Here is a 26,950-nt window from a genome sequence, read left to right on the forward strand (position 1 = left end):
TCGCCTCCAGCTTCAAAATGGCGGCGGCCAGTGAGGCGTCCTGCCGGCCGATCGACAGGAGTGCTGCTGAGTGAACATCAGCTTTTCTCCCCTCCGAACCTGGATTCGACTAGGGGTTGGGAAGGGCAGTGGACGGCGTTGGGGGAGGCCTGACGAGGCAAGTGGGCCGGGAGGAGGAGTGAGGCTTTGGATGGGGGAGGGGGCGCCTTCGGCCCTGCGGAAGAGCCGGGTTCCCACTCCGACCCGTTCTCCCCTGCGGAAGTGCTCCCGCGGTTTTGGTTGCGACTGTCCTGGTTGTTCCTGGCAGAAGAGCTCGGCGAGGGAAAGAGAAGTGACTTCTCCGTGGGTCTAAAACTCCCGCTGTTTTGCGGCAGTCCGTTCGGTTCACTCCCATGCTCTCCTTCCCTCCTTTCTGCTGTTTCCCTCTTTTGCCGCTGGAGGACTTAATCCGACTCCAGCTTTGCCTCCTTCGCCTCGTGGCTACGGCGTTCTCAGCCTGGCCGCTCGGGGTCTCGGGTTGAGAGACCATGAGGCTACTAAACGCTGGGCACAAAGTAGGCGTCCTTTTAGTTCATCGACTCCAAATACCTTTCGGACGGTGTACCACGCTTTGTTAAAATTGCCTTGGCGCTCTGCCCCCTCCCGCCATCGCCCTGGAGCGCTTCCTCTATCACTGCAATTTCCCAAGACTTCATTCGTTTTGACTTCATACTGTTGTATCTGCTCTTCAGAAAACAATAGGTCTGACTGGCTCTAACCCCGGCAAGTTAAGTCTGGCCTCCTGTGACCAGGTGAACCTGAACTATCATTTATGTCCATCCCCAATTTTTAATTTTTTCACGCCTTTGAGCCTGTTATGAAACTGCTACTCCTCCCTTCCTTCTCCCCCACCCCCGAGAGACTTCCCACCCAGTGAGCTCCAGGGCTACCCTAGACTCCTTCATTTTCCCTTAGATTTTGCATAGTTCCCCTTAGTTTTCATCAGTATGCACGATCTTTATTGAGAGAGCAAGTAACTGTGATAGATATTGGAGATAAAGCAGAGTAGTTAGTATCTGTCAAAATCAGTGCCCTGAAGGAACTTAAGAGGAGGGTTCATCCCTTCCTTCAGTATCTGTTTATATTGCCTTGAGGACTGTGCTTGGTATTGGAGATACAAAGATGATTACTTCCTCTCTATGCATTCATCATCCATTCCACAAATATTCTTTGTGCCCCCTTCGTAACACAAAAATAACCAACTTTGCTTGGGGGCAACGAAGAAGCTTCATAAAAGTGTAGATATTTGAGTTGGGTCATGAAGGATCAAAAGAAGTTGGTTCCTGGATGCAGTACAGGGATACAGAGCTTTAAGAAGCTTTAGCATACTTAGGGAGAGTGGGAAAATAAATGTGCTTGAGGATTATTTAATGCAAGGTGAATCATTATTTAATGATTAGTGAAGCAAGAGATATGTTGAGATCACCTTGCAAAGCATCTTGATTTCCGCCTAAGGAGGTTAGATTTTCAGTAGTTAGCCGGAAGCTAGTGGCTATTTCATGCATGGAGGGGGCATGAGGATATTTGCTTTTTAGGATGGTTTCTGACACCTATATGGAGGATCAGCTGGGAACAGGAAAACTAGATGAAAGGAAATTGGCAGTCCTTCAGGTAAGGCAATGAGTGCCTCTACTGAGGTAGGACAGTAAAGTGTGTCAGAGAGATATTAAGTAAATGTCAAATGGGATTCAACTGGTGGCTGCCAATTTGGTAAGAGGGTGACTTCAGCTTTTAGTTGGGAAGACTAAATGTTTGGTGATACCATTAAAATCTGTTCTGAGACACGTACATAAAAATAGAATGGTGCCAACCTGCACTTTAGGAGTGGCAGAATACAACACTCAGCAGTCTAAAGCATTGATTTTAGAGTCTAGACCTGTGCTATTACAGTAGCCACTAGCCACATGTAGCTATTGAGCACTTGAAATGTGGTTAGTTCTAATTGAGATGTGCTGTAAATATAAAATATACACTGGATTTTTGAAGACTTAGTATGAAAAACAATGTAAAATATCTCATTTTTAATAACGGTTACATTTTGAAATGATACATTGGGTTAAATATATTAAAATTAATTTCACCTGTTTTTTGCTTTTCAATGTGGCTTTAAAAAAATTTGAAGCTATGATACATTTGTGGCATGTGACGTATTTCTGTTGACAGAGCTGTTCTAGTTTAGACTAATGATGGGATTTATAAGGAGGTGGAATATGAGCTTGGGCCTTGAGACATTGAGCAGTGATGTCAGGGTTGCTTCCTGGAGACCTCCATTGCCAGTTAAGGCATTCAGTTTTTTGTTTTGCTCTCGAAGACGACTTCGAAGATTTCTGAGCAAGGGGTAAAGTGTGCAGGGGTGTTTCTGAAGATTGATCTGGAAGCAGTATTTAGGTTGAGATGAAGGGAGGAAAGGCTGGAGGCAGAGAAACTGAGAAACCCAAATGTAAGGTAATGAGGTCCTGTGTTAAAGTACTGGCAGTAGGAATAGAAAGGGAAAGTTACATGTGCAAGGCCTTCTGAGGAAAGAGTGACCAGGAGTTGGAAATGGACTGTCCCAGAAGAAGTAAAGGGAAGAATCAGCATGAAGTTTCAAGCCTTGGTTACTTAGATAACAACTAATGAATTGATGTCACAGCATTATAGAATATATTTGAGGCTAAAGATATTTAGTCTCCAAATAGAACCAGCAAAGTTGAGGGGAGGAAGTGGTCTGCCAAATACCCTCCCTCTTTATCTCCCTGCTTTATCTTCTAATCCAATCAATCATACACACCAGCTGCTTTTCCTAAAATACAGAATTACCTATATCATGCCACTCTACTTGGTAATGAATTTTAAAATGTTTCTCTGTTGGCCTGTAGCACTAGGTCCAGAGTTTCCAAAGCCCTTAATTATTTGGCCTTTTATGTTCTTTAGGTCTTTTCTTTCATTTTTTGCTTATATGAAAGTATGCCAGACTAGTGGTTTCACTGGTACACTGTAAGTTTGTGTTTTGTGCTTTCGCTCGTGTTATTCCTCTGTTTTGAATACCTTTTCTGTTTCTACCCAGGTCTTTCCAATTCTTAATGAATAATCTTAGATCCCACCTCTTTGATTCTTAATAACATAAGCTAATGTCAATTTTTAAAATCCTATTTCCTAAACTGCATAGTTGAGCCCCAATTATAGCCAGTTTTGTTCATTATTATTTTTATGTCTTTTATTGTTTTATTCCTATGTTTTACGTAAGCTTAAGCTTCCTAAAATTATGACAATTTTTTTTAAAGGGCTATATGTTATATACACCATAATTATAAACAGAACTAAATCATACCACATTCATGAGGTTCTTATTTGTTTGTTTTTTAGATTTATAAAGAACTCCTCTGAATTCATGGTGTTTCATTATACATACAACTGAGATATCAGTAAGTAATGAATGTATAATAAAGATACAGCTTTATTATGAGTAATTGTAGTAAAACTATCTTTTCATCTGTTGAAATCTTGGCCTGTCTGCAAAAAGGTTTTAACATGAACTCATTCAGTTCTAACTGTAAGATACTTTGTATTTTCACTTCATAATCTAAATGAAGAAAGTAGGAATCAAGGAAGCTTGAGTAGAAAAAGAGTTTCTCTTAGGCCATTAATATAATTGTGGCACAGGAAGCTTTTTGCAGGGAGAATTTCCTATGTCCTTTCCAGATTGTATTTATAAACATATTCATCAAGTAGATAATTAATGTCTTTGTACTTCTCATACCTCAGGTAAGAACACATCAAGTCAGTATATATTAAATTTTAACTTACCAACATTTATTTATTTATTTATTTTTTTTTTTTGAGACAGAGTCTCACTGTGTTGCCCGGGCTAGAGTGCCATGGCGTCATCCTAGCTCACAGCAACCTCAAACTCTTGGGCTCAAGCGATCCATCCTCCTGCCTCAGCCTCCCGAGTAGCTGAGACTACAGGCATGCGCCACCATGCCCAGCTAATTTTTTCTATATATTTTTAGTTGTCCAATTAATTTCTTTCTAATTTTAGTAGAGACGGGGTCTCGCTCTCGCTCAGGCTGGTCTCGAACTCCTGAGCTCAAACAATCCGCCCGCCTCGGCCTCTCGGAGAGCTAGGATTACAGGCGTGAGCCACCGCGCCCAGCCAACATTTATTGAACAACCACTGTGTGCAGGGCTTGTGCTAATGTTCTAAGGATACAAAAATGGATTAAGCCTAGTCCTGCACTCAGAGCTCTCCCAAGCAAGAGGAAATACATGTAGATAGGTAGCTGTTAATGGTGTGCTAAGGGCACTAAACTCATTTAATACTCGCCATGCCTCATTCAGGAAACACTTACCACCATGATGTGTTAGGCACTGTGGAGGCTTTGGAATGTAACTGTGATCAAAATATACAAGGTCTTTACCTTCTTGGAGTCCACATTCTTGTGTGGAGGTCAGGAGGAGAAAAGGGGACAGCCAAAGGAAGTAAATAAATAGCAATTATAAACAGCACTAGGCATTTTGAAGAAAATAAAATGATGTCAGAAGATAACTGCAGTGGAGAAGGACTTTAGGGTGGTCAGAGAGTCTCTCTGAGAGAATAAATTGGAGGCAGGGTAAATATGCAAATGAGTTAGAGATCTTAGAAACAGTGGAGATGGAAGGAAAGTTGAGAAATACAGTGGGTTGGTACCAAACCATATCACTGGAAGTTCTTTTATAAAGGTCATTGATAAACCTCTATACAATTTAAGCTAATGGACAGTTCTCTGGCTCCTCAGGTTTGGTAGTACGAATGGTAGGTAAGGAAGTAGAGAAATATTTGTAGAAAAATATTCTGAGAAATTTTTTTGTGAAAGGGAAACATGGAAATGATGCAGTGGTTGTAGGGTTAAGAGAAGGTTCTTGGGCTGGGTGCAGTGGTTCACACCTGTAATCCTAGCACTCTGGAAGGCTGAGACAGGAGGATTGCTTGAGGTCAGGTGTTTGAGACCAGCCTGAGCTAGAGCAAGACCCTGTTGCCACTAAAAATAGAAAAAATTAGCTAGGTGTGGTGGCATGCACCTGTAGTCCCAGCTACTTGGGAGGCTGAGGCAGGAGGGTCGCTTAAGCCCAGGAGTTTGAGGTTGCTGTGAGCTAGGCTGACAACACAGCACTCTGGCCCAGGTGACAGAGCAAGACTCTGCCTGAAAAAAAAAAATAAAAAGAGGGTTCTTGTAAGTTGGGAAATTCTAAAGTATCTCTGTATGCCCATGGGAATGGTGCATCAGTGATACATTGATGAAGGGGAAAGAGGCAATGACTGAAAAAGTTAAGTCTTTTTAGAAGGTAAATGAGAATGGGATCAACACCGTACACAGGGATTGGCCTTGGGTGGAAACAGGGCTCTTTATCCCCTGTAATAGGAGGCACAACAGTGTACATGCAGATAGGTTAATAGATGTAGTATCTGGAAAATGAGGAATTACTGTCTAATTTTATTTTCTGATTGAAGAATGAGGTGAGATTATCCGCTGAGAGTAGGGTGGAGAATGGGGGTGGGTGATGCCTGAGCAGAAAAGAAGAGTTGTGACGTCGTAGTCTCAGAGATTGAGAGTCAGCCTTCTAAGAAAAGTAGGACTGACACGTCTTTGTGTCTCTTTGAGATCTTTGACCATGAATTAAAGAGCAAATAGCACAATTGTGTGATTTTGGTTTTTTTATCTGGCAACATTCAGCTGCTGAAATAGACAGAATGAATGATTAATCAGGGTTGGGGGTTTTGCCAGGCTAATAGAGAGAAGGACTAGAGGAACAAGATATTTGAGCGTTTGCCAGATAATCATGATGGATCATGGATGGAAGGCAAGGACCTGAGTGGAGACAAGACGGGGTGATGGATAGCAAAAAAGTGGTCAGTGAGTTAGAAATACTGGTGAGGCTAAAGGAGTTTTGCAGTGGGAATGCCAGAGTAAGTAAGGTAGTGGTGATAGAGTGGGGTGCTTGAAGGTGAAATTTTGAAAGTGGTGCAGGTACTGGTAGTGATAAGGTCTAGAAGGTCTAGGATGTAACCGTGGCAGGGGGGTGGCTGAAGTGAAATGAAGATTATTGGAGTTGAGGAAGTCAAGGAACTGAGAGGTCAACACTGAAGTTATTGAGTGGAAGGCCGGGTTAGGAGCTAAATTCCTCAGTGAACAAGGACAGGTTAATGGATGCCACAGTGAGGAGGAAATGTGGAAGTGTGATAGTGAACCACTGGGTGGCATGAGCTTTAAAGGGACCAGGGTATTTGAAAGAGGAAGACATGGTTTGGAAACTGCATTGAGGAGCAAGGAACACATACTTCCTGCTTTTGAGATATAGAGGGTGCAAGAGTCTTAAAAACAAAAAACAAAACCCTGAGACCCTTCAAAGGCTGCAGAAGAAATAGTATCATTAGGGAACAGCCAGGTATCTGTGAAGACAAGCAGGTGAAGAGAATTTGCAGAGAAGCAGTTGAAGTTACCAGTGAGCATAATCATAGTTCCAGAGAGCATACTGAGGATTTGGGAGGGAGAAGAGGTAGGGATTGGGTATAACGAGGAGACGTTTATATCAGTGATAATCGATAACCTAGGAGTCTTGGATTTCGGGCTGCAACCCACTTAAACAAGCGTGGGAGGTGTGGTGGGATTAGCCTACTATCAGCCTCTTTTGAGAGGTGGACAGTTTACCTTAGTTTATTGATGACCTTGGGTAGATGGTGAGAGATCATGAGGTAATTCAGTGGCCTCTTCTACCTGCATAGTTAGCCAGAAAAGGCTAATTTATTTTAAGGAGCTAAAATCTGAAATGTTTCTGTGGAGTTGAACTTTGTTAATGAGTATTTTTATAACATTTGTTTAATGGCATACAATTCTAGGTCTTAAATCCCAATACATGTGTTCACGTTGTATTTTTCTTGAAATACGTGTAGTAGGCATCTCAGTATACGTTTCATCAGATATATGCTGAGCACCTACTGCGTGTCAGGTTCTGTTTTAGGAATTACAAACGTAAGATACCATCTCTATTTTTCATTCACTCACATTCCAGTTCAAGGGTTCTTAACATTAACCCCCCTGAAAAGTATGTGAATTTCTATATGTATATGTGCTTTTTGGGGTTTTGTTGTTGTTGTTTTTGTTTTTTGGTGTTTTGAGAATTAGGAAGGAGATGGGAGGGTCCGTAGCTTTTTATCAGATTCTCAAAGGAGGTCTGTTTATTTAAAGTCCACTGATCTAATAGAGAAAGACGTGTAAACTAATCATTGTAATGCACTGTAATCAATGCCATCACAGAGCAAGATAAAGGAAGAACAAATTCACTTTGAAGGGTGACTTCATTAATTCAGTGGACATTTATTTCAATGGGATATGATAGTCTCTGTTCTAGGTAATTTATACATTATTTGAAATACTCCAACATCCTTTTTACATACATAATAATATTAATGTTCTGTATACTGGGATACATAGGTGAGGAAAGGTTAATTAACTTACCCCAAATCTCATAGGAGTAATTCAAATCTGGGTCTGTTTTATTGCAAAGTCCACTACTTTTCATTACACCCTACTGGGGAGCCATGAAGGACTCATTGTATAATAAACAAGAGAATGTAATGTTTGTATTTTTTAACTTGGCAATGGTAGGAATGGGTCATTAAAATGTTTGTTTTGCATGTTTATGGAATTTCTATGCACTTAAAATTTGAAATACTTTTAATTTGTCTATTATACATGTTAAACTGCACTTTTATATTTAATTAGGCTTTCATTTCTTTTTAAAGAACCTTTTAGTTTGTTACTACTGGACCAAAAAAATGACATCTATTATCAAATTGACTACCCTCTCTGGGGTCCAAGAAGAATCTGCTCTTTGCTATCTTCTCCAAGTTGATGAGTTTAGATTTTTATTGGACTGTGGCTGGGATGAGCACTTTTCTATGGATATTATAGATTCCCTGAGGAAGTAAGTTACATTTGATATTTCTCGTCTTTTATTAAGTCAACTTCTCTTTTCTACAATGTAATAGCATTTTGATGTTATATAGTGTTGCTTTTTTGCACTAATTTAGTTTATGCCAAAAAGCTAAATAGTGACCATTTTATCTTGTAAAGTTTTGATTGACTTATAAGCTTTGTTCTTGAAATTCAGCAAAATCTTGAGATATTCTTTGTCTAGTGGATTTCAGTAGAAATTTTTGTACCCTAATTTTAGGAAAGAGCAAGAGTACATAAGAATTTGAGGAGAGGAAATGTCTTCCATGTGAAAGTTTGATAATCGGATCACATTAGCTTACTTTCTATTAGCACATCTTTTGATGCTAAACATTGTGAATTTGTTCTCAGAATAATGACCATGAAATACAAAAGGATCCTAGTCCAAAAGATTCAGTTATGTTTGCAATATTATACTAATTATGGAAGGAAAGAGGACTTAAATATTTAAAAAACTTGAAGCCAAAAATTAAATCATCTTGTTAATTTCTTTTGGCAATAACAACATATGCTTCCCTGATTAATTAAAGTTGTATTATAATGAATATGCCACCAGTCACCATGCTAAAAAGCCAGTGAATATCCATAATAAATATGTGGCCATTTAAATATTCTCTCCTTAGTCTGGTGCGTAGGCTTGTGCCTATAGTCCCAGCCACTTAGGAGGCTGAGGTGGGAACGTCACTTGAGCCCAGGAATTTGAGACCAGCATGGGACAACATAGCACGATCCTGTCTCAAAAAAACAAAATTCTCTTTTTAACAATGTCTGAAATTCCAAGCTGAGCTCTTGAACTTAATAGTATACAGGATATCTGTTCAAAATCAATCACCTTAATTGTGTTGTCTACTGGGTTTTTGGTTTTTTTTAAAGACAGTCTCCCTCTGTTGCCCTGGGTAGAGGGCAGTGGCATGATCACGGCTCACTACAACCTCAAACTCCTGGGCTCAAGCAATTCTCCTGCCTCAGCCTCCTGAGTAGGTGCAACTACAGGCGTGTGCCACCACTCCCGGCCAATTTTTTCTCTTTTTGGTAGAGACAGGTCTTGGTGTTGCTCAGGCTGGTCTCAAACTCCTGACCTCAAGTGATCTTCCTGCCTCGGCCTCTCAGAGTGCTAGGATTATGGGTGTGAGCCACTGCACCATCCCTTCTTTTCTTTTTTAAATGTGTCTAGACACTGTATATTTAGGTGTAACTTATACCATAATTTTGATATCTATGCTGAGTGGTAGTAATAATCGAAATTCATAGGTGTCATAATTTTAGCTGTTAGTTTTGCTCTTCTACCCCAAGGTAGTCCTCAATCCAGAATTGGTGAATAATTTTGAATATCTTGTGTTTACCCTTAAAAACAAGATTTGAGAAAGTCATCCTTTTGATTTCGTTCTTCTAGACATGTTCACCAGATCGATGCAGTGCTACTGTCTCACCCTGATCCTCTCCATCTCGGTGCCCTCCCATATGCTGTTGGGAAGTTGGGTCTGAACTGTGCCATCTATGCAACCATTCCTGTCTATAAAATGGGACAGATGTTCATGTATGATCTTTATCAGGTAATTTAAGCAATTAAGAAAATTCTTTTAAACACTCCTTCAGTGATTACTTTTAACCTTTTCATATGTGGTGTTTTTGTTTTTTTAACGTCTCAGCCTCTATAATCACATGAATATGTGTTTTTCTTTTAGTCTCGACACAATACAGAAGACTTTACACTCTTTACATTAGATGATGTGGATGCAGCCTTTGATAAAATACAGCAGCTAAAATTCTCTCAGATTGTGAATTTGAAAGGTAAAAAATGTTTCCAGTAGTAAATAGTTGGACTAATGGGATGTAACCTACTGAAAAATACTGGGGAGAATTCATAGTCAAAATTAAAGGCACTGTGGTCTGAAGAATAAAAAATTAGCATATTCTGCCTTGATACAAAACTCTGAACTTCCATTTTAATTTTAAAATATTCCAAACTAAATACTAACAAAATGTTAATAGCATAGGCCTTTTCATATTTAACTTGGGAAAGACTTACTTAGTTTACTGTATGTGATGAACAAAAGTTAACTTAGCCAGATCCTGCTTCTCAGAGCTTATAGTTAGATTGAGGAGACAGGGCAGCTGAGATGGGTAAATGCAGTGATTGAAGTAAGTGAAGTGCTATGGCAGCAGAGTAGAAAATGACTGAATTCTAGAATTAGACCTTGAAAGTTTATTTAATTAGGTTAGGAAGGTATATATTAAATCTATATCATCTATAGAGAGAATTGTATTAGAATTTTTCATAAAAATGAGTCCTGGCACTGAAAAAATGATGGCGTAATGGACTCTTGAAGATTTAGCCCAGAAGTAACAATGGTCTTAATAGTTTTGCTTGTACTTAATTTTTCTATAGGATAAATTCTGTACCATAATGAAATTTGAATTATTATTCTGTCACTTTAGAGGTTAGCAAAAATGGAAACACTTGATAATTGTGTACAGTATAAATATTAAAATTTATTAGTTTATACTAAGTAATTTACATAATAAATACATACGTAATACATAATAAAACGACAAGAGTGTTTGCCTCCAGTGAGGGAATGAAGTAGCTGGGGGACAGGAGAGTGGGACTTGCATTTCATGGTATGCATTTTTACTTTTGAGTTTTGTATTATTGCATATATAGGATTTCCTATTAAAATAGCTTAGAAATAAATAACCTTTCTTTAGAGCGGTAAAAGAAATCTGAGTATTGTCATTATCTTCTTGATATAGGTAAAGGACATGGCTTGTCTATCACACCTCTGCCAGCCGGTCATATGATAGGTGGAACAATATGGAAAATAGTCAAAGATGGAGAAGAAGAAATTGTTTATGCAGTTGATTTCAACCACAAGAGGGAGATGTAAGTATATCAAGACAAAAGCTAAAGGAAATGTAATTGTTATTATTTCATTCTTAGGAGGGAAAATTAGAAAGAATTGGTTTTTTTTTTAACTGGAAATCATCAAATAGTGAATATTTTCAAAATTAATTATTTGTATAGTAAGGGGGAAAGTTTGGTATATGACATAAAGAGATTTTAAAAATTTATGCTTGAGTATGTACCCTATAAAACGTATCTCTCTGGATATGTTGCAAAGGAGATGAATTTTTATATACCAAGTAATATTTTATACACTCTTGACCTGCTACTTAGCAGAACTTCGTGGGGGGGGTGGTTTTTATTTTGTGAAGTCAGTAGTTACCATCTAATACAGCTACCCTGTAAAAAGTCAGATTCCTTTTAAAAGGGGACTTAATACTAGTCATAATTTTACATACTTCATTTGGTACTCAGAGCATTACTGTAAAATTTTTTGGTGTTTAGTCTCATATAGGCTTCTCTTGTCATATCTGTACATGAATTTCATAGCTGTTTTGTATTAGATGACAGTAGCTTCGAGATCTTTATATGAAGAAATACTCAAGGCTTAATAACTTGAATTTTAGATTCTTATAGAGTAATAAGGAGAGAATGAATATTTGAGTAAAGGCTATGGGGGAATTCAACCATTTGGGGGGAAAAGTCTATCTTTTTACCATATAGTAAAATAAATTTCAAATGGATTAGAATTAAATAGAATTGGTGAGTCTGATCTCTAATTTGGAAAAGACTTTGTAAGCATAAAGATAATGGGCCAAGTTACAAAGGAAAAATCTGATAGATTTGATTACATACAAGTTCAAAATGTCCAAAACAATAAGCTAAATTTAAAAATAGGGAAAATATTCACAGCAAGTTGGCCAAAGACTTACATGTATCTAACACCAGGCATTTATCAATTAATTGAAAAGATATCAGTTATAAAATGGACAAAAAGTTATAAAGTCAAAAAGAAAATTTAAATGATAATGACTTTTTTTAAAATGGTGATATTCTTCTTGGAAGTTTGTAGCAAGTTGGTCAGTCTTTCTGGTTGAACCTTTCTGGAAAAGGTTAACTCTGGAAAGCTGTTTAGCAATACTATATATTCTAGTAAATACATTTCTAGGAATGTGAATTAAGAAATAAGCAGAAATACAAGTCAAGCTTTTTATAAAAATGTTCTTTGAAAGATTATTTATAATGGTAAAAAGACTGACTTAAATATCAATAAAGAGAATGGTCAAATAAATACAGTATAAGACACAATAGAAAATTTTTACAATTGTTAAAAATTAGGTTTAGAAAAAAATTTTCATGTCATGGGAAAACCAGGATATAGAACTGAGTATATCAGAGTGTACATGGGATGTCAACTTTGTAAAGTACATATATATATATATATACATAGAACAAATTTATATGCTTAGAAGGATGCATACCACAATATTCTATCAATCATTTCTGAGTAATGGTACTCTGCAAGATTTTTATTTTCCCCTTTATACTTTTTTTTTTTTTTTTTTTTGAGACAGAGTCTCACTCTGTTTGCCCTGGCTAGAGTGAGTGCCGTGGCGTTAGCCTAGCTCACAGCAACCTCAAACTCCCGGGCTCCAGCGATCCTACTGCCTCAACCTCCCGAGTAGCTGGGACTACAGGCATGCGCCACCATGCCCAGCTAATTTTTTCTATATGTTTTTAGTTGTCCGATTAATTTCTTTCTATTTTTAGTAGAGATGGGGTCTCGCTCTTGCTCAGGCTGATCTCGAACTCCTGAGCTCAAACAATCCGCCCGCCTCGGCCTCCCAGAGTGCTAGGATTACAGGCGTGAGCCACCGCGCCCGGCCCCCTTTATACTTTTTTGAATTTACCAGATTTCCTTATCTGGTATACTGGTATGTTAGAGAGGGGGAAATCATGTATACTTTTATGGTTAGAGGTGGGAGAAAAACCTTATAAAAGAAGTTGCTTATTTTTTAAGTAAGAGAACCTTTTATTAATTGAAGTGATATAAAATATTCCTCTTCTTAAACTTTGTTATAGCCACTTAAATGGATGTTCCTTGGAAATGTTAAGCAGACCTTCCCTGCTTATCACAGATTCATTTAATGCTACATATGTACAGCCTAGAAGAAAACAGAGAGATGAGCAACTTCTGAGTATGTATTATATAATGTCCTTTTTAATAAGCTGTGAAGTGCATGATAGTATGAATTATTGTTTATTCTGTTTAACACTTTTCTTGGTCATAAGAGGTTGGCTAACTCTTGTATTTTTGAAAAAATGTTATGTGGTCATATCAGTATTTTGTATAAGAAGGTACTTTAGTTGGTTTAATTTAACTTTTGTGTAACAGGTATAAATATGGCTTCTCCCTACCATCCAGCACATAGCTAGCTCTCCCTGCCACTCACTGGTATATGTCTCTATATAAAGATATCGTAAAAATGTATTAGAAAAACATACTCTAAAAGAAAAATGAACAAAAGAGATAAATGAGGGTACAGTCCACTAATTTTGATGTTGTGTGTTTTACATTGATACAGTAGTCTTGGCTCTGAAGAGGTGCCTCTGGGCTTGCTTCTGCTTTGACTCAGGCTTCTTCATCTTAAATTTTTTTTTTAATAAGATATATGGAATTTCAATAGAGAAAATTGGATACCACTTTTAAGGCGGCAACTGCTGCTTTAGTCTATCTACTAAAAAAGTGTAACTAGTATACTCTGTTACACTAATTTTAAGAAGCTCTTCAATTCTTGGATTTTTAGGTTTTTGCTAGAGTTTAATTTTATCAGATATTTCCAAACAGACTTCCATCTAGAGCAAGGAAATCTATAAAGATGCTCTGTTGGATGGGAGTATAATCTATATATTATTGTACAGGCATACATACATCCAAAATATGTATTATATACAGTCGGCCGTCAGTATACACAGTTCTGCATCTGAGGATTCAACCAACCACGACTGAAAATATTTGAAAGAAAAAAAATAACACAACCATAAAAAATAATACAAATAAAAATATGGTATAACAACTATTTACATAGCATTTACATTATATTAAGTATTATAAGTAATCTAGAGATAATTTAAAGTATACAAGAAGATGTGCATGGGTTATATGCAAATACTATGCCATTTTATATAAGGGACTTGAGCGTCTATGAATTTTGGTATCTGGGGATCCTGGAACCAATACTTCATGGATACCAAGGGATGACTATATATTCATGTGTGTGTGTGTGTGTGTGTGTGTGTGTAAGTGTGTATATAAAATTGGGAATTCATCATAAGAAAGTTCTCAAAGGTGAGACCAGGGTGGCCTAGAATCCCCAGGCTGGTTGCATTTGGCCTAGTCATTCAGTTTTCCCAGTGATACAAATATAATTTTCTATGTGTATTATGATTTGTAAAGTGTTGACTACTGATTCGTAATTTTTCAGTGAAGAAAATTGACGAAAAAAATTGAAAGAAAATTCAGTTGAAAGAAAATTGAGTTAAAGGCATTGCTTACTCCTATGAAGATAAAGATATATTCAACAGAGTCAAAAGTAGTTGTGATGACTTCAACAAAATTCTTTCAGTTTGTACCTGACCTAGTAATTGCTTATTTATAAATTATAGTCTTTATAGTAAAAATAGGTAGGTAAAGTAAGCTTTAATTTTGTAGCAGAGTATTGTTATGTTCTATAGGGATTTTACATCTTGTTTTCTAGCAAATGTCCTGGAAACACTTCGAGGTGATGGAAATGTATTAATAGCAGTGGACACAGCAGGCAGAGTTTTGGAACTTGCTCAACTTCTTGATCAGATTTGGAGAACTAAAGATGCAGGATTGGGTGTTTACTCATTGGCTCTCCTAAATAATGTCAGTTATAATGTGGTGGAGTTTTCTAAGTCCCAGGTTTGTTTTCATGTTATCATTTGTAATAAAGAGGTTTGCTACATTTATTGGGCTTATGGAATATGGTGTCTGAATTGCCCTTTGAATTTTATTTTTCTGTTGAAGAGATTGTTAATAATAGGTAACCATTAACTGTTTACTGTTCTGTGTGCTTTACGTGTATTACTTCATTTAATCCTTATATACCCTACAAAATAGTTTCTATTTTTATCCCTATTTTGAAGATTGAGTAAGTTGCTTCTCTTCTAATTCTTAGTATATCAATCTGTAAAATGGGGACAAGAATAGAATCTACCTCATAGGAATAAATGTCTGAATTCATTGTTTGGGTTTTACTTATTTATTTATTTGAGACAGAGCCTTGCTCTGTTGCCCCGGCTGGAGTACAGTGGTGCCGTCATAGCTCACTGCAGCTTCAAACTCCTGGGCTCAAGCGATCCTCCTGCCTCAGCCTCCCGAGTAGCTGGGACTATTGGCTCGCTCCACCACACCCAGCTATTTTTGTATTTTTTGTAGAGATGGGGTCTTGCTTTTGCTCAGGCTGGTCTTGAACTCCTCACCTCAAGCAATCCTCCTGCCTTGGCCTCCCAGAGTGCTGGGATTACAGGCGTGAATCACTGTGCCTGGCCTGTTTTTTTTCTTTTAAATAAATTCTTTCCCTTGAATTAGCAATCTCTGGAAGTAAGATAATCATTTAGAACATGTACACTGCTTTTAAAAAAAGATTTAGAGTAATTTATAAGTGAAATATAATGCAAATTGGATTTTTAGGGATGATAACTGGAGTGGGAGGCTCTAATGGGGAAAAGAAACAGAAAATAAAATGCTTGTCCAAACTATAATTTAAGCAACCAATGGGGGAAAAAGACTTAAAACAAAATAGAACTTGAATTCCTTGGCTGTTAGAAAATATATTGAAGTCACAATATAGTATTTTCTAATTATTGTCATCTTTTCTCCCCATATTAGGTAGAATGGATGAGTGATAAATTGATGAGATGTTTTGAAGACAAAAGAAATAATCCATTTCAGTTTCGCCATCTCTCTTTATGTCATGGTCTTTCTGACTTGGCTCGAGTACCTAGCCCCAAAGTTGTACTTGCAAGCCAACCTGACCTGGAATGTGGATTTTCAAGGGATCTCTTTATTCAGTGGTGTCAGGACCCTAAAAACTCAATCATTCTAACTTACAGAACTACTCCTGGGACTTTAGCACGTTTCCTAATTGATAATCCTTCTGAAAAAATTACGGAAATAGAGGTAAGCACTTGGATGTGAATTTTATCTTAAAACTGGGGATACATTGTGTATGATGTGTAAAAATCAGTGACCAAATATAAACTTTAAAGTCGTTCCAGTATTTTTATCAGAATAACAGTAGAGAGCCATTAATAGCATGAATTTCAAAGACCGTTGACTGGAAATTCTCATTCTTGAACTCTTTCATGGTACCCTGTGGAATTATACCCAGAGGGTAAACATATACACTGTTTTTCCAGTCTCTCTGTAAAGTTCCTTTCCTGTCTTTTCCTTAATTTAAATCTGGATGTTTCCTAATGATGTTCTTTTCCCTGTAGCCCTCTAAAGTAGGTACTCTTTTTTTCTTTCCATGTTTCGTGTACTTTGAGTGGGGTAGGTGTCTTCCTTGTTGTGTATTGCAGCTTTCAAGCCATTTCTCTTCCCTTTGCAGTTCATGCCATCAGACCTGATGATATGCTGACCCCTCCTTGTTTCTGACATTTACTGATCTCCTGGTCATTCTCTGTCATTCACTGGTGATGTTAGACCCTGATTCACAGCCTTCCTGTCCACTTGTACTTAGGATTCCATTCTCAACTTTAACATCCATGTGTATGATCTGTCCAGTCCTTTGGTCCTCTCAGTTCCTTGACAGTTATCTTTTCCTCCACTCTACCTTAGCCATCCATTCCCACTATCATGGTGTCCACTCCTATGGTCATACCCATGACCTTATCATGATATGGCTGAACAGTCTCCAGATCTCTACCTCAAACATCCCACTCTGATCTTACAGCTGACTTTCTCTGTTGCTCCCATGCCAACAACTCTGGTCATGTTGGGACTTTCAGTTCACGAACCTCACCTTTTACTATCCATCATCTTTCTAGCTTAGAGACAGTGGTCCATCAATAATCATAATTTTGCAAACACTTAATTAACTCTCTTACCTTTCTTTCTGTTTATTCTACCTACCTGGAAAAACCTGGACCCTAGTTAAACCATGTGTGTCTGTGCCTGTACTTAAGCAGCCTTATGTTACTGGAGTTAAACACTACTGTGTGGACAGGTTTCCCTTCACCTTTACGACTTTGCATCTCAAAAGGGCACCCTACACTAGCACTCAGCATTCTGTAGGTGTTCCCTTTCTCACTCTCCCATGAGGCAATTTTATGTGTTCTTTTTCCTCAAATATCCTGCAGCTCACTCTCAGCCCTCATTCATAGCACATGACCTTGTCTCAAACTTAACAGAGAAGGAGAAGTGAGACAGGAATTCCTTTATGTTCCCACCACTAAATATATTTCTGTACTACATTTGCTGCCTTATCTCCTGTTATAGGTGCAAGATAATTAGTTAAATGACCAATACATCAAAAGATCATTTGCTTAATAACCAGTCCATTAAATCTATCAATTTTCCAAAACTAGTATTATTGAAGTTTATAGCAGTTGATGCTGAATGGAATGGTTACTAACTACCAGAGTTGTGCAAAGTTTTAGATGACTGCTTTTCATTTTGTCTTTGTAGCAGCCATTTTAAGGAATGTTTAGTTTGTTAAAAGCTAAGTGGTAAGGGTATCTTTGTCGTAAACTCTACTTAAAAAAAGCGTAATATTAGTAACTAAAAATCCGATAGATATTTTCTGTAAATACAGAATTGTTGAGCAAAGATGCAGAGCAAGAATATCAAAGTAAAATATTGTCTTTTGGGTTATTTAATAGCTTAGAAATACTTGAAGCAGTTTCATCAGATATGAAATACTGATTTTGAAAACTTTAATTACTAGAAATTCCATTAGGGCTGATAAGCCATTTGAGGAATTAATAAAAGAATATTAAAAGTGGGCCGGGCACAGTGGCTCACACCTGTAATCCCAGCACTCTGGGAAGATTGCTTGAGCTCAGGAGATTGAGACCAGCCTAAGCAAGAGTGAGACCCATGTCTACAAAAAAATAGAAAAATTAGCTGGGCATGGTGGCACATGCCTGTAGTCCCAGTTACCCAGGAGACTGAGGCAAGAGGATTGCTGGAGCCCAGGAGTTTGAGGTTGCAGTGAGCTATGATGATGCCACTGCACTCTAGCTGGGGCAACAGAGTGAGACTCTGTCTCCAGAAAAAACCAGAAAATGACATTTAAAAGCATCCTAAAGAAATGAGAAGCAGCCAAAACATGGAATGTTAGTTTTTTGATTTTTTTAAAAAAATAAGTAATATTTATGCTCAGGATTCTGTTCCTGCTCACCTTCTTAGGGATATTTCTTCTGCAGTTATTCCTCTCTCTCTGTTACCAGTTTTCCCTCTACTTGATCACATGCAAAACAATTTACTATTCTCTCTTCCCCTACTCCGGAACCTGTTCTCTTGGTCTTCCTTATGTCAGGTCTGTCTTACCTCTTTTTTTGTAGTTGAGGAAACGTGTGAAGCTTGAAGGGAAAGAACTTGAGGAATACTTGGAAAAAGAAAAACTAAAGAAAGAAGCTGCTAAAAAACTTGAGCAGTCAAAAGAGTGAGTCATTTTCAGACAGATTATAAATTTCTGTACGTAATTTGAGAAGAATGTATTTCTACGACTTAAATGTTTAGTTGAAAACATTTAAATTTTCTTAGGACTTCATCACTTTTGTTACGGACATCTTTCAAATGACTAGAATACCAAATCCTTTCAGTGCTAGTGCTACGATATATTCATCAACTGGCAATTAATGTTATGTTTTACAAAATGTTGGTCCAATAATATTGAATATTATTCTAGTCATGCATCACTTAACGATGGGGATATGTTCTGAGAAATATGTCGTTAGGTGATTTGGTCATTGTGTGAACATCGTGGAGTGTATTTACACAAACCTTGATAGTATAGCCTACAATGCACGTAGGCTGTATGGCCTAGCTTATTGCTCCTAGGCTACAAACCTGTGTAGCATGTTACTGTACTGAATACTTGTAGGTGGTTGTAACACAATGGTAAGTATTCATGTGTCTGAATGTAGAAAAGGCACAGTAAAAAAAAATACGGTATTATAATCTTATGGAACCACCTTTGTATTAATATATGTGATTTGTCATTGAGATATTATGCAGCACATAATTGTATATTATCATTTGGATTAATATTGAATTAAATTTGAATATTCAATAATTTTATAAATATTAATTCAAAATCTTTTTGGACTTTATGACCTTGATCTATTCCAAAATCCTCCTAGGGCAGATATAGATTCCAGTGATGAGAGCGACATTGAGGAAGATATTGACCAGCCATCAGCTCATAAGACAAAGCATGACCTGATGATGAAAGGTGAAGGTAGTAGGAAAGGAAGTTTCTTCAAACAGGCAAAAAAGTCTTATCCTATGTTTCCTGCCCCAGAAGAAAGAATTAAATGGGATGAATATGGAGAGATTATCAAGTATGTGAGCAAAACAAACTTTTCTTTCTTACAAATTAGAGGTATTATCTGTGTTACTATTCCAGCTCAATGAATTTGGTCTTTCTGGTCACTATGTACTTTGTTAGTTTCTGAGTGCCTCAGCTTGAAAAATATAGAAGACTTATAGTTTGAAATGCAAAAATAGAAATGTTAAAAAACATCTAGAGAATTAATATTAAGGGAAAACTCATAGTTTTATTACTTAGTTGTGTCAAAGGTTTAGAAAGATGATCAAGACTTTTTGCGCCCACTTAAGAGAGGCAGGGGACATCCTTAGACATAGGATAGAAAGAACTTTGATGGTTGGTGATACTACATTTGGGAAATGGGTTATATCTCAAATAATACACATGTGTTTTATGAGATATGTGAGATTAAGAGGAATATGAGATAGCATGAGTGGAACCATGGAAAAGCTATACCTACTATTAGACAAACAACTGAAATCATGTATTCTAATTGGAATTTTGAAAACACTACTAGCCTGTGTAAAAATCCTTTAGGGTTCTTGTTGCTTCCCTGGTAAATGTCAAATGCCTTAGCATAATGCGAGCGGTCTTTCACAATTTGGTTTCTCCCCACTTTTCTGTTATGTTTCTGTATATATCAGTGTGCTTTGTCCACTCTGGTGGTATCAGCCTTTCTGTTTCCTTCTGCATGGTTTTTCTGTGTCATGCCTTTGTACATGGTTTTCCTTTGGCTCTGTTCCATCTTTCCCTCTCAGATGTCCAGGTGCTGAATCTGGCCTCACTAAATAGTGGAAACTTTTCCCGTCTCCCAACACAGGTCCTTTTCTTGTACTTTCTTTGTATTTTCGTAGTGCTATCTTGAGCATATAGTGGAATTAGATCATTCTTGGGTTTAATTAGCAAAATTCCACTGTTTACTTGACCCTCCAAAACAATAGAGAGGAAACATAACAACTTAAAGTTGGCGATTTTGCTTACCATTCTACTTAATGAGTAGCCAATCTGTTTAGCATGCACAGTGATCTTTAGCTTCAATTTCCTTATCTGAAAAATGGGGATACGAATTAATTGAGGTTGTGTTTATAAGACACTTGGCCTAGAGCCTGACTCATAGTAAATGTACTTTAAGTGGTTGCTACTGCTGCTGTTGTTATGTAGATTACAGCTGGAGATATTGGACTCCAGGGGCTAAGAAGCTGCTGTAACAATCTGGGTGTTTGGGAATAGAGGCCTGGATTTTCAGAGAGAAGTGTGAGTGGATTTGGGAGTGGGGCACTGACAAATACAGGAGTCAGAGAATGTTTAAAAAAATGTTTTTTGTTTTTTTCTTTTAATTAAACTAGACTAGAACTCTTTCTAATATTGGAAATAAAAATGGGAAGCCAGATGTGTTAATAGTACATTGAAATAAAGATCAAGGCTTGTGAGGGAATTAATGATATTGTATCTCAGTCTCGATAATGTACAAATGGAGAGTCATCTGCTTTCTTGGGGTAGGAAGGAAATAACTGGGAGTTTTAAGGACATCAGAGGAGTTCTGAGATTTATTGGGATTTGGCAAAGAAAACTACAGAAATTGAGAGAAAGAATTATTGAAAAAATACAGAGCTAGGTTGCAATAGTACTCATGACAGCCACTAAGATCTTCTAATCACCTGCCTAGGGGCCTTTCACCAGTGCACACAGTGTATTTCAAAGAACACACTTTAATGGTTATGAAAAACATGACATAGGCAGTCATCTGATAATTGATATTACAAAATTGCATTGGCTTTGGATCAAATGTATGTTTAAATCTTGAAATACATGAGGAGTCTAAAAATTATGCCACCTACTAGTTAGTTATACATGTTATATGATATTAGCTTGCTTTTTACTACTTCTAATTAGAGACTTATTATTTAGACCAGAGGATTTCTTAGTGCCAGAACTTCAAGCTACTGAAGAAGAAAAAAGCAAATTAGAATCTGGTTTGACAAATGGAGATGAACCCATGGATCAGGATTTATCTGACGTTCCTACTAAATGCATTTCTACAACAGAGTCTATTGAAATAAAGTAAGTGCTTTTGTTGCAGTTTGAGAATAGATTATAAGATTAAGTTTCAAGCACTTGAATTATATAATTTACATAGTTTCAAAAGTGAAATTTCCGAAAATCCTCTAGTGCGTTTGTGCTTTTAAAATTTAATTTATCCATGAAGAGACTTGTGAAGTGTGGTGGTATTTTTATTAATGATATTTGAATGCCAAAGTAATTGACTTGGTGGTAGGAGTTGAACATTAAATCGTTCATTTATATGAAGAAACATCATTTCTGGCCTTTTTAGTAAGTCCATAAGCAGGTGACGGAGAATAGTGCAACTTACAGTTTAATTTTTTTTTTTTTTTTTGAGACAGAGTCTCACTGTGTCACCTGGGCTAGAGTGCAGTGGTGTCATCATAGCTTACTGCAGCCTCAAACTCATGGGCTCAAGCGATCCTCCTGCCTCAGCCTCTTGAGTAACTGGGACTGGTGTGTGCCACCATGCCTGGCTAATTTTTCTGTTTTTTGGTAGAGGTGGGGATCTTACTCTTGCTCAGGCTAGTCTCGAAGTCCTGGCTTCAAGTGATACTCTCGCCTTGGCCTCCCAAAGTGCTAGGATTATAGGTGTGAGCTGCTGTGCCTGGCCCAGTTTAATTTTTTCGAGTAACTGCTTGTTTTATAAAATATACTCCTTGACCTGAATATCTCTAGTGCCCTAATGTCTAGAAAATACTTCTGTGGTCTGAAGTAGTTAAGAAACCCTTTTTCCCCCCTTTCTACTTAAGTATAGTTAATCATACCAATAAATGATTATTTTGGAATTTTTTTTTGTCATCAGAGAGCAAAGTGGTTTTTGTCCAATTATAGCTAAGACCTAAATAATATATTTTTGGGTATAGCTAAGAAATAATACATATTAACAATATAATACATGTATATTTCTCAAATCCTCATTTTATATATTGTATACATTTTTTTCTGATGATAAAAACCAGTTTTTTTTTTTAGAGTTGTCAGAAAAGTAATCTTGAATAATCATGTCTAATTACAGAGCCAGGGTTACTTACATAGACTATGAAGGACGCTCTGATGGGGATTCCATTAAAAAAATCATTAATCAGATGAAACCACGACAATTGATCATTGTCCATGGCCCACCAGAGGCCAGTCAAGATCTGGCAGAGTGCTGCCGTGCATTCGGTGGAAAAGATATTAAAGTGTACATGCCAAAGCTACACGAAACAGTTGATGCCACTAGTGAAACACACATCTACCAGGTAAATATGCTGGCGGTTGGCACTGAGTAGAAATAAATATTTTTTGTTGCAGATTAGGACAGATACGTTAGGAATACAGGGATGAGTGAGGCAGACATGGTCTCCTGCCCTAGCAGACCTGATAGTCTATGGGGCTTATAAAAAGGAAATAGCATTTACCGCATTGTCATACCCCTGAGAGAGAAGTTTAGGATGCTAGGAGAGTGTAAAAGGGGAGGAACCCAACTCAAATTTAGAGGTTTAGAAAAGATTTCTTGGAAGAAGTGATAACTAAGCTGAATCCTAACAGATCTTTAGATGGATTGTCAGGTGGATAGAGTAAGAAAGAGAAGGGGAAAGAGTGTTCCATGCAGAGGGAACAATATTTACAAAAGTACAGAGGTGAGGGGAATGATGAGTGTTAAAGAATTCAAAAGTTCTAGAAAAATTCACGGTTGTTAAGGTTCTACTCCTAATTGAAACAAATGGAAATAGGTATAGAATTCAGGACTAGCACAGTGGAGAGATTAACTCTTACCTGGTAAAGGGAGATGGTGTCAGTTTAAAACAGAAGTGATGTCTATATCTGGAAGAAATGGGTTGGAACTTACCAGGCAGAAAAATTATTCTAGGCAGAGCAAGAGGAAGCAACATTTCAAGAATATGGAGGTGTGAAACTCTATGGTATATTAGAAAAGTAAAAGCAGTTCAGTGTTCCTGAAGTATACCAAGTGCTAGAGGATGAGACTTAGCAGTGGTTCTCAACCTCGGCTGCACAGGAGAATCATCTGGGAAGCTTTTCTGGGAGCCAGAGGAATTCAGTGCTCTGATATTAATCTCACTGGTTATATTAGAAACACTGGAGAGAAGGCCCCGGCAGTCATTGTTTTTTAATTGCCATGTGATTCCAATGTGTAGACAGGATTAAAAACCTCTACTTCGGCAAGTGGACAGGGACCCTAATGATCTTATAGGTGATTAGGTCTTGGTCATTGTGAGGATCAGATGAGTGAAAGATTTTCAAATTTTAATCACATTACCAGAGCTAGAAAATAATAATAATTGGTTATATTTAATTTGTTAATCTACATCCTGTGGGTTTTATTTCTCCACCTCCCCTTTGCATATCTAGGTGAGATTAAAAGACTCTCTTGTCAGCTCCCTTCAGTTTTGTAAGGCAAAAGATGCTGAATTAGCTTGGATAGATGGTGTCTTAGACATGAGAGTTTCCAAAGTGGACACAGGCGTTATTTTAGAAGAAGGAGAACTGAAGGATGATGCAGAAGACTCAGAAATGCAAGTAGATGCCCCTTCAGATTCTAGCGTTATAGCACAACAAAAGGCCATGAAAAGTCTGTTTGGAGATGATGAGAAAGAAACAGGTGAAGAAAGTGAAATCATTCCGACTTTGGAACCCTTGCCACCTCATGAGGTAAAAAAAAAAAAAAAAAAGTGCTTTTTCTCTTTCTTCCTTAATTTGTTATCATTCTAGTTTTCCTTTTGTGTTTTTAACCATTTGAAATATGTGTCACATTTCGGCTGATTTGGGAGTTTTTAAAAAAGACTACTGAGGACGTGTTTGTGTGCATCTGTGTGTGCGGCAATTCTGTATGGGTAGGGAATGATGACAATTAACAGGAAATCTTTAGCAAATCTTTTAAGGTACATAATTGTTTTGTGACCTTTTTTTCAGTATGGATTTTTAAATATTAAGTTTGATGATTGTGAGGCTCACCTACCTGCTTCTAATCAGGAGATTTATAGTTTTCTAAGAATGTCTTACTGTTGCACTCCATTTTTGTATATTGTCAATTCTGTTCAAATCACTTTTGGTTTTGTTATAGTTAGAAATCTTTTATTAAATATAGATATAATTTTAGTGTAGTATTTACATGTTCTCAAGCAGTACCTAGTTAATTAACAAAGACTCTAGGTAATTAAACTTAAAACAATATTAAATTTGAGTCCTACACGAATATAAAGTGATGTCTTCAGCCCTGCTATGAAATTAACAATAGAGAGAGATAGCCTCTGTCTTTGGATTCCCTGCTAGTACTACTCTTGAAATTGGGAGGAGGGATTAGCATCTTTTTTCTTTCTGTTCTAAAGCTAGTGCTTTTCTAAGCAATTTCAAAAGAGCAGCATTAGGCAAGAGCCATTTTCCTTTCTGATTGTAAAACCTGTGGCATCTGTTGCATTTTCTCTAAGGATGAAGGGACAGTGGAGATGGGATTAGGAAAGAATTATCCTCTGAACTAAGCAAAGGAGTGGGATCTGGAAAATGAATTTTTGGTTCAGTTCTGCCTAATGGCACTCTAGTTGACCCCTTTAGGCAAGTGGGTGAGTGAAGAGCATAACATTACCAAGCATCTCTCTGTTATTATGAAGCATGACTAATAAAATTGATTGTGAAACATTCAGAAAATGTGAGGGGCTTTGTAATGTTAAGTAATGGGGTAAAATTCAGAATAACAACTTGGAATGTGATTTATAGTCTTGAAATACTCTGTCAAAGGACTTCAGGGAATAATAGAAGATATCTTAGAGATCATGTGGTGTTTTACTTTATTCAGTACAGCTATGTGTCTGGTGTTTTATTTGAAGTTATTCTTTCCCCTCTGCCCTTACCTAAGGTTCCTGGACATCAGTCAGTTTTTATGAATGAACCAAGACTATCAGACTTCAAGCAAGTTCTTTTACGGGAGGGGATTCAAGCTGAATTTGTAGGAGGCGTGCTTGTTTGCAACAATCAAGTAGCAGTCCGTAGAGTAAGTGTGTTTTTAATAGGAGCTGAACAGAATACATACTTCTGATGTTTTGTCATTTTGAATTCCGTAATACTTGATTGGTAATTTCACAAAACTGAAGATCAGTAACTTATATTCATAATGATGACCTTGAAGACTTATAAAAGTCTTATCGAAGGCTCTAGAAAAAATGATATATAATTTTATCAGAAATTTTTGTTATTTGAATTCTCTGACATTTATGTGTCTATGTAAAATTCATGAGTTAAATATTACATCCATATTCTGTGAATCGGAGCAACCCATTTCCTGACTAATCATAAAGTAATCTATTTCATGTATTTTGGTTATTATATCTGCATATTTATTAATGAATAGAAAATGTACTAAAGAATTTTTTTTAACTTGGTTTCTAGACGGAAACTGGACGCATCGGATTAGAAGGCTGCCTTTGTCAAGATTTTTATAGGATAAGAGACCTTTTATATGAACAATATGCCATTGTGTAAAGGACGTGATGTCAAAAAGTATCTGCTTGACCTTTCTAAGAAAAAAGGATTCTTACCTTATTCTAAGCTTTTACTGTTTTGTTTTGTAACATACGAAAAGAATCTGCCAGAAAAACTTACATGTGTTAGATTTTTAAAATGTAAATATTAATAGAGAACATTTTGCTAATGCTCAAATGAGCATTATATAGCTTTTGGCTTTCAGAGTGATAGCGCTCCTAGCAAGTGTACAGGCTCAAGAGTTGAAGGTGATTGGTTTCCTTTACAGACCCCTTATTCTAGAAGGGCTTTTTACTTGAATAAAACAATGCAACTTAGCAAACCAGTTCATGGCCTTAGAGAAATATGTTTGCATGAGTTTTTGCAAACTGTTTCTTATATATTCTGGAACGAAAAGTAAGAATTATTTAGAAAAATCATGCTACAAAAAAACAGATACAACAGTTTTTTGACACTTATTTTAAAAAACAACAAAAAAAATACATGCTGTGACTGTTCTAATTTGAATATGCAATTGTTTTGACATGGAGCACAGGTGCTCCATGCTTGTATTTCCTAATGATTCACTCTAGAGTAAGGTAGTACACATTTGGTTCAGAAATCAATTTTTCTTTCTCCTATTTCTTTTATTATGATTTTGTTATTTTTCAGTTTGAATTATGATATCATCATTTGAATGTACATAATTCAAAAGAACTCCATGATGTGTTAAAGTCTTAAGGGCTCTGCATAGCATACATTTTAGACACATCTTAACCATCAGCTAGGTTACTGTATTGGAAACTGTTTAGTGCTCAGTTTTTAAGACTGCAAATGTTGAACCTCACATTTTTTATAAGGTAACAGTATAATTTAATTAACAGGTGTAAATGTTTTCATCTCTTAGGCTTGTGCTCTCTTAAGGTTACCCAAGTAGTAATTGGATTTTATACATATTACTACAAAAATAATGCTGAAGTTGGATAAGGTTA

The 26,950-nt window shown here is 37.0% G+C and overlaps 1 protein-coding gene across 1 annotated transcript; it reads left to right on the plus strand.

The window, feature by feature from the left end:
* CPSF2 (cleavage and polyadenylation specific factor 2, 100kDa) lies at window positions 1-26,950 on the plus strand. Its single transcript, XM_012656740.1, has 16 exons — window positions 1-157; window positions 3,385-3,443; window positions 7,802-7,983; window positions 9,406-9,565; window positions 9,698-9,803; window positions 10,767-10,896; window positions 12,940-13,055; window positions 14,616-14,803; window positions 15,773-16,063; window positions 18,451-18,551; window positions 19,252-19,452; window positions 21,348-21,500; window positions 22,519-22,744; window positions 23,856-24,155; window positions 25,357-25,491; window positions 25,887-26,950. Exons 3-16 carry the CDS (start codon window positions 7,835-7,837, stop codon window positions 25,977-25,979), a joined length of 2,349 nt encoding a protein of 782 aa, XP_012512194.1. The 5' UTR covers window positions 1-157; window positions 3,385-3,443; window positions 7,802-7,834; the 3' UTR covers window positions 25,980-26,950.

Source organism: Propithecus coquereli, unplaced genomic scaffold, assembly GCF_000956105.1.
Source record: "Propithecus coquereli isolate 6110/MARCELLA unplaced genomic scaffold, Pcoq_1.0 Scaffold516, whole genome shotgun sequence".
Classification (NCBI taxonomy): domain Eukaryota; kingdom Metazoa; phylum Chordata; class Mammalia; order Primates; family Indriidae; genus Propithecus; species Propithecus coquereli.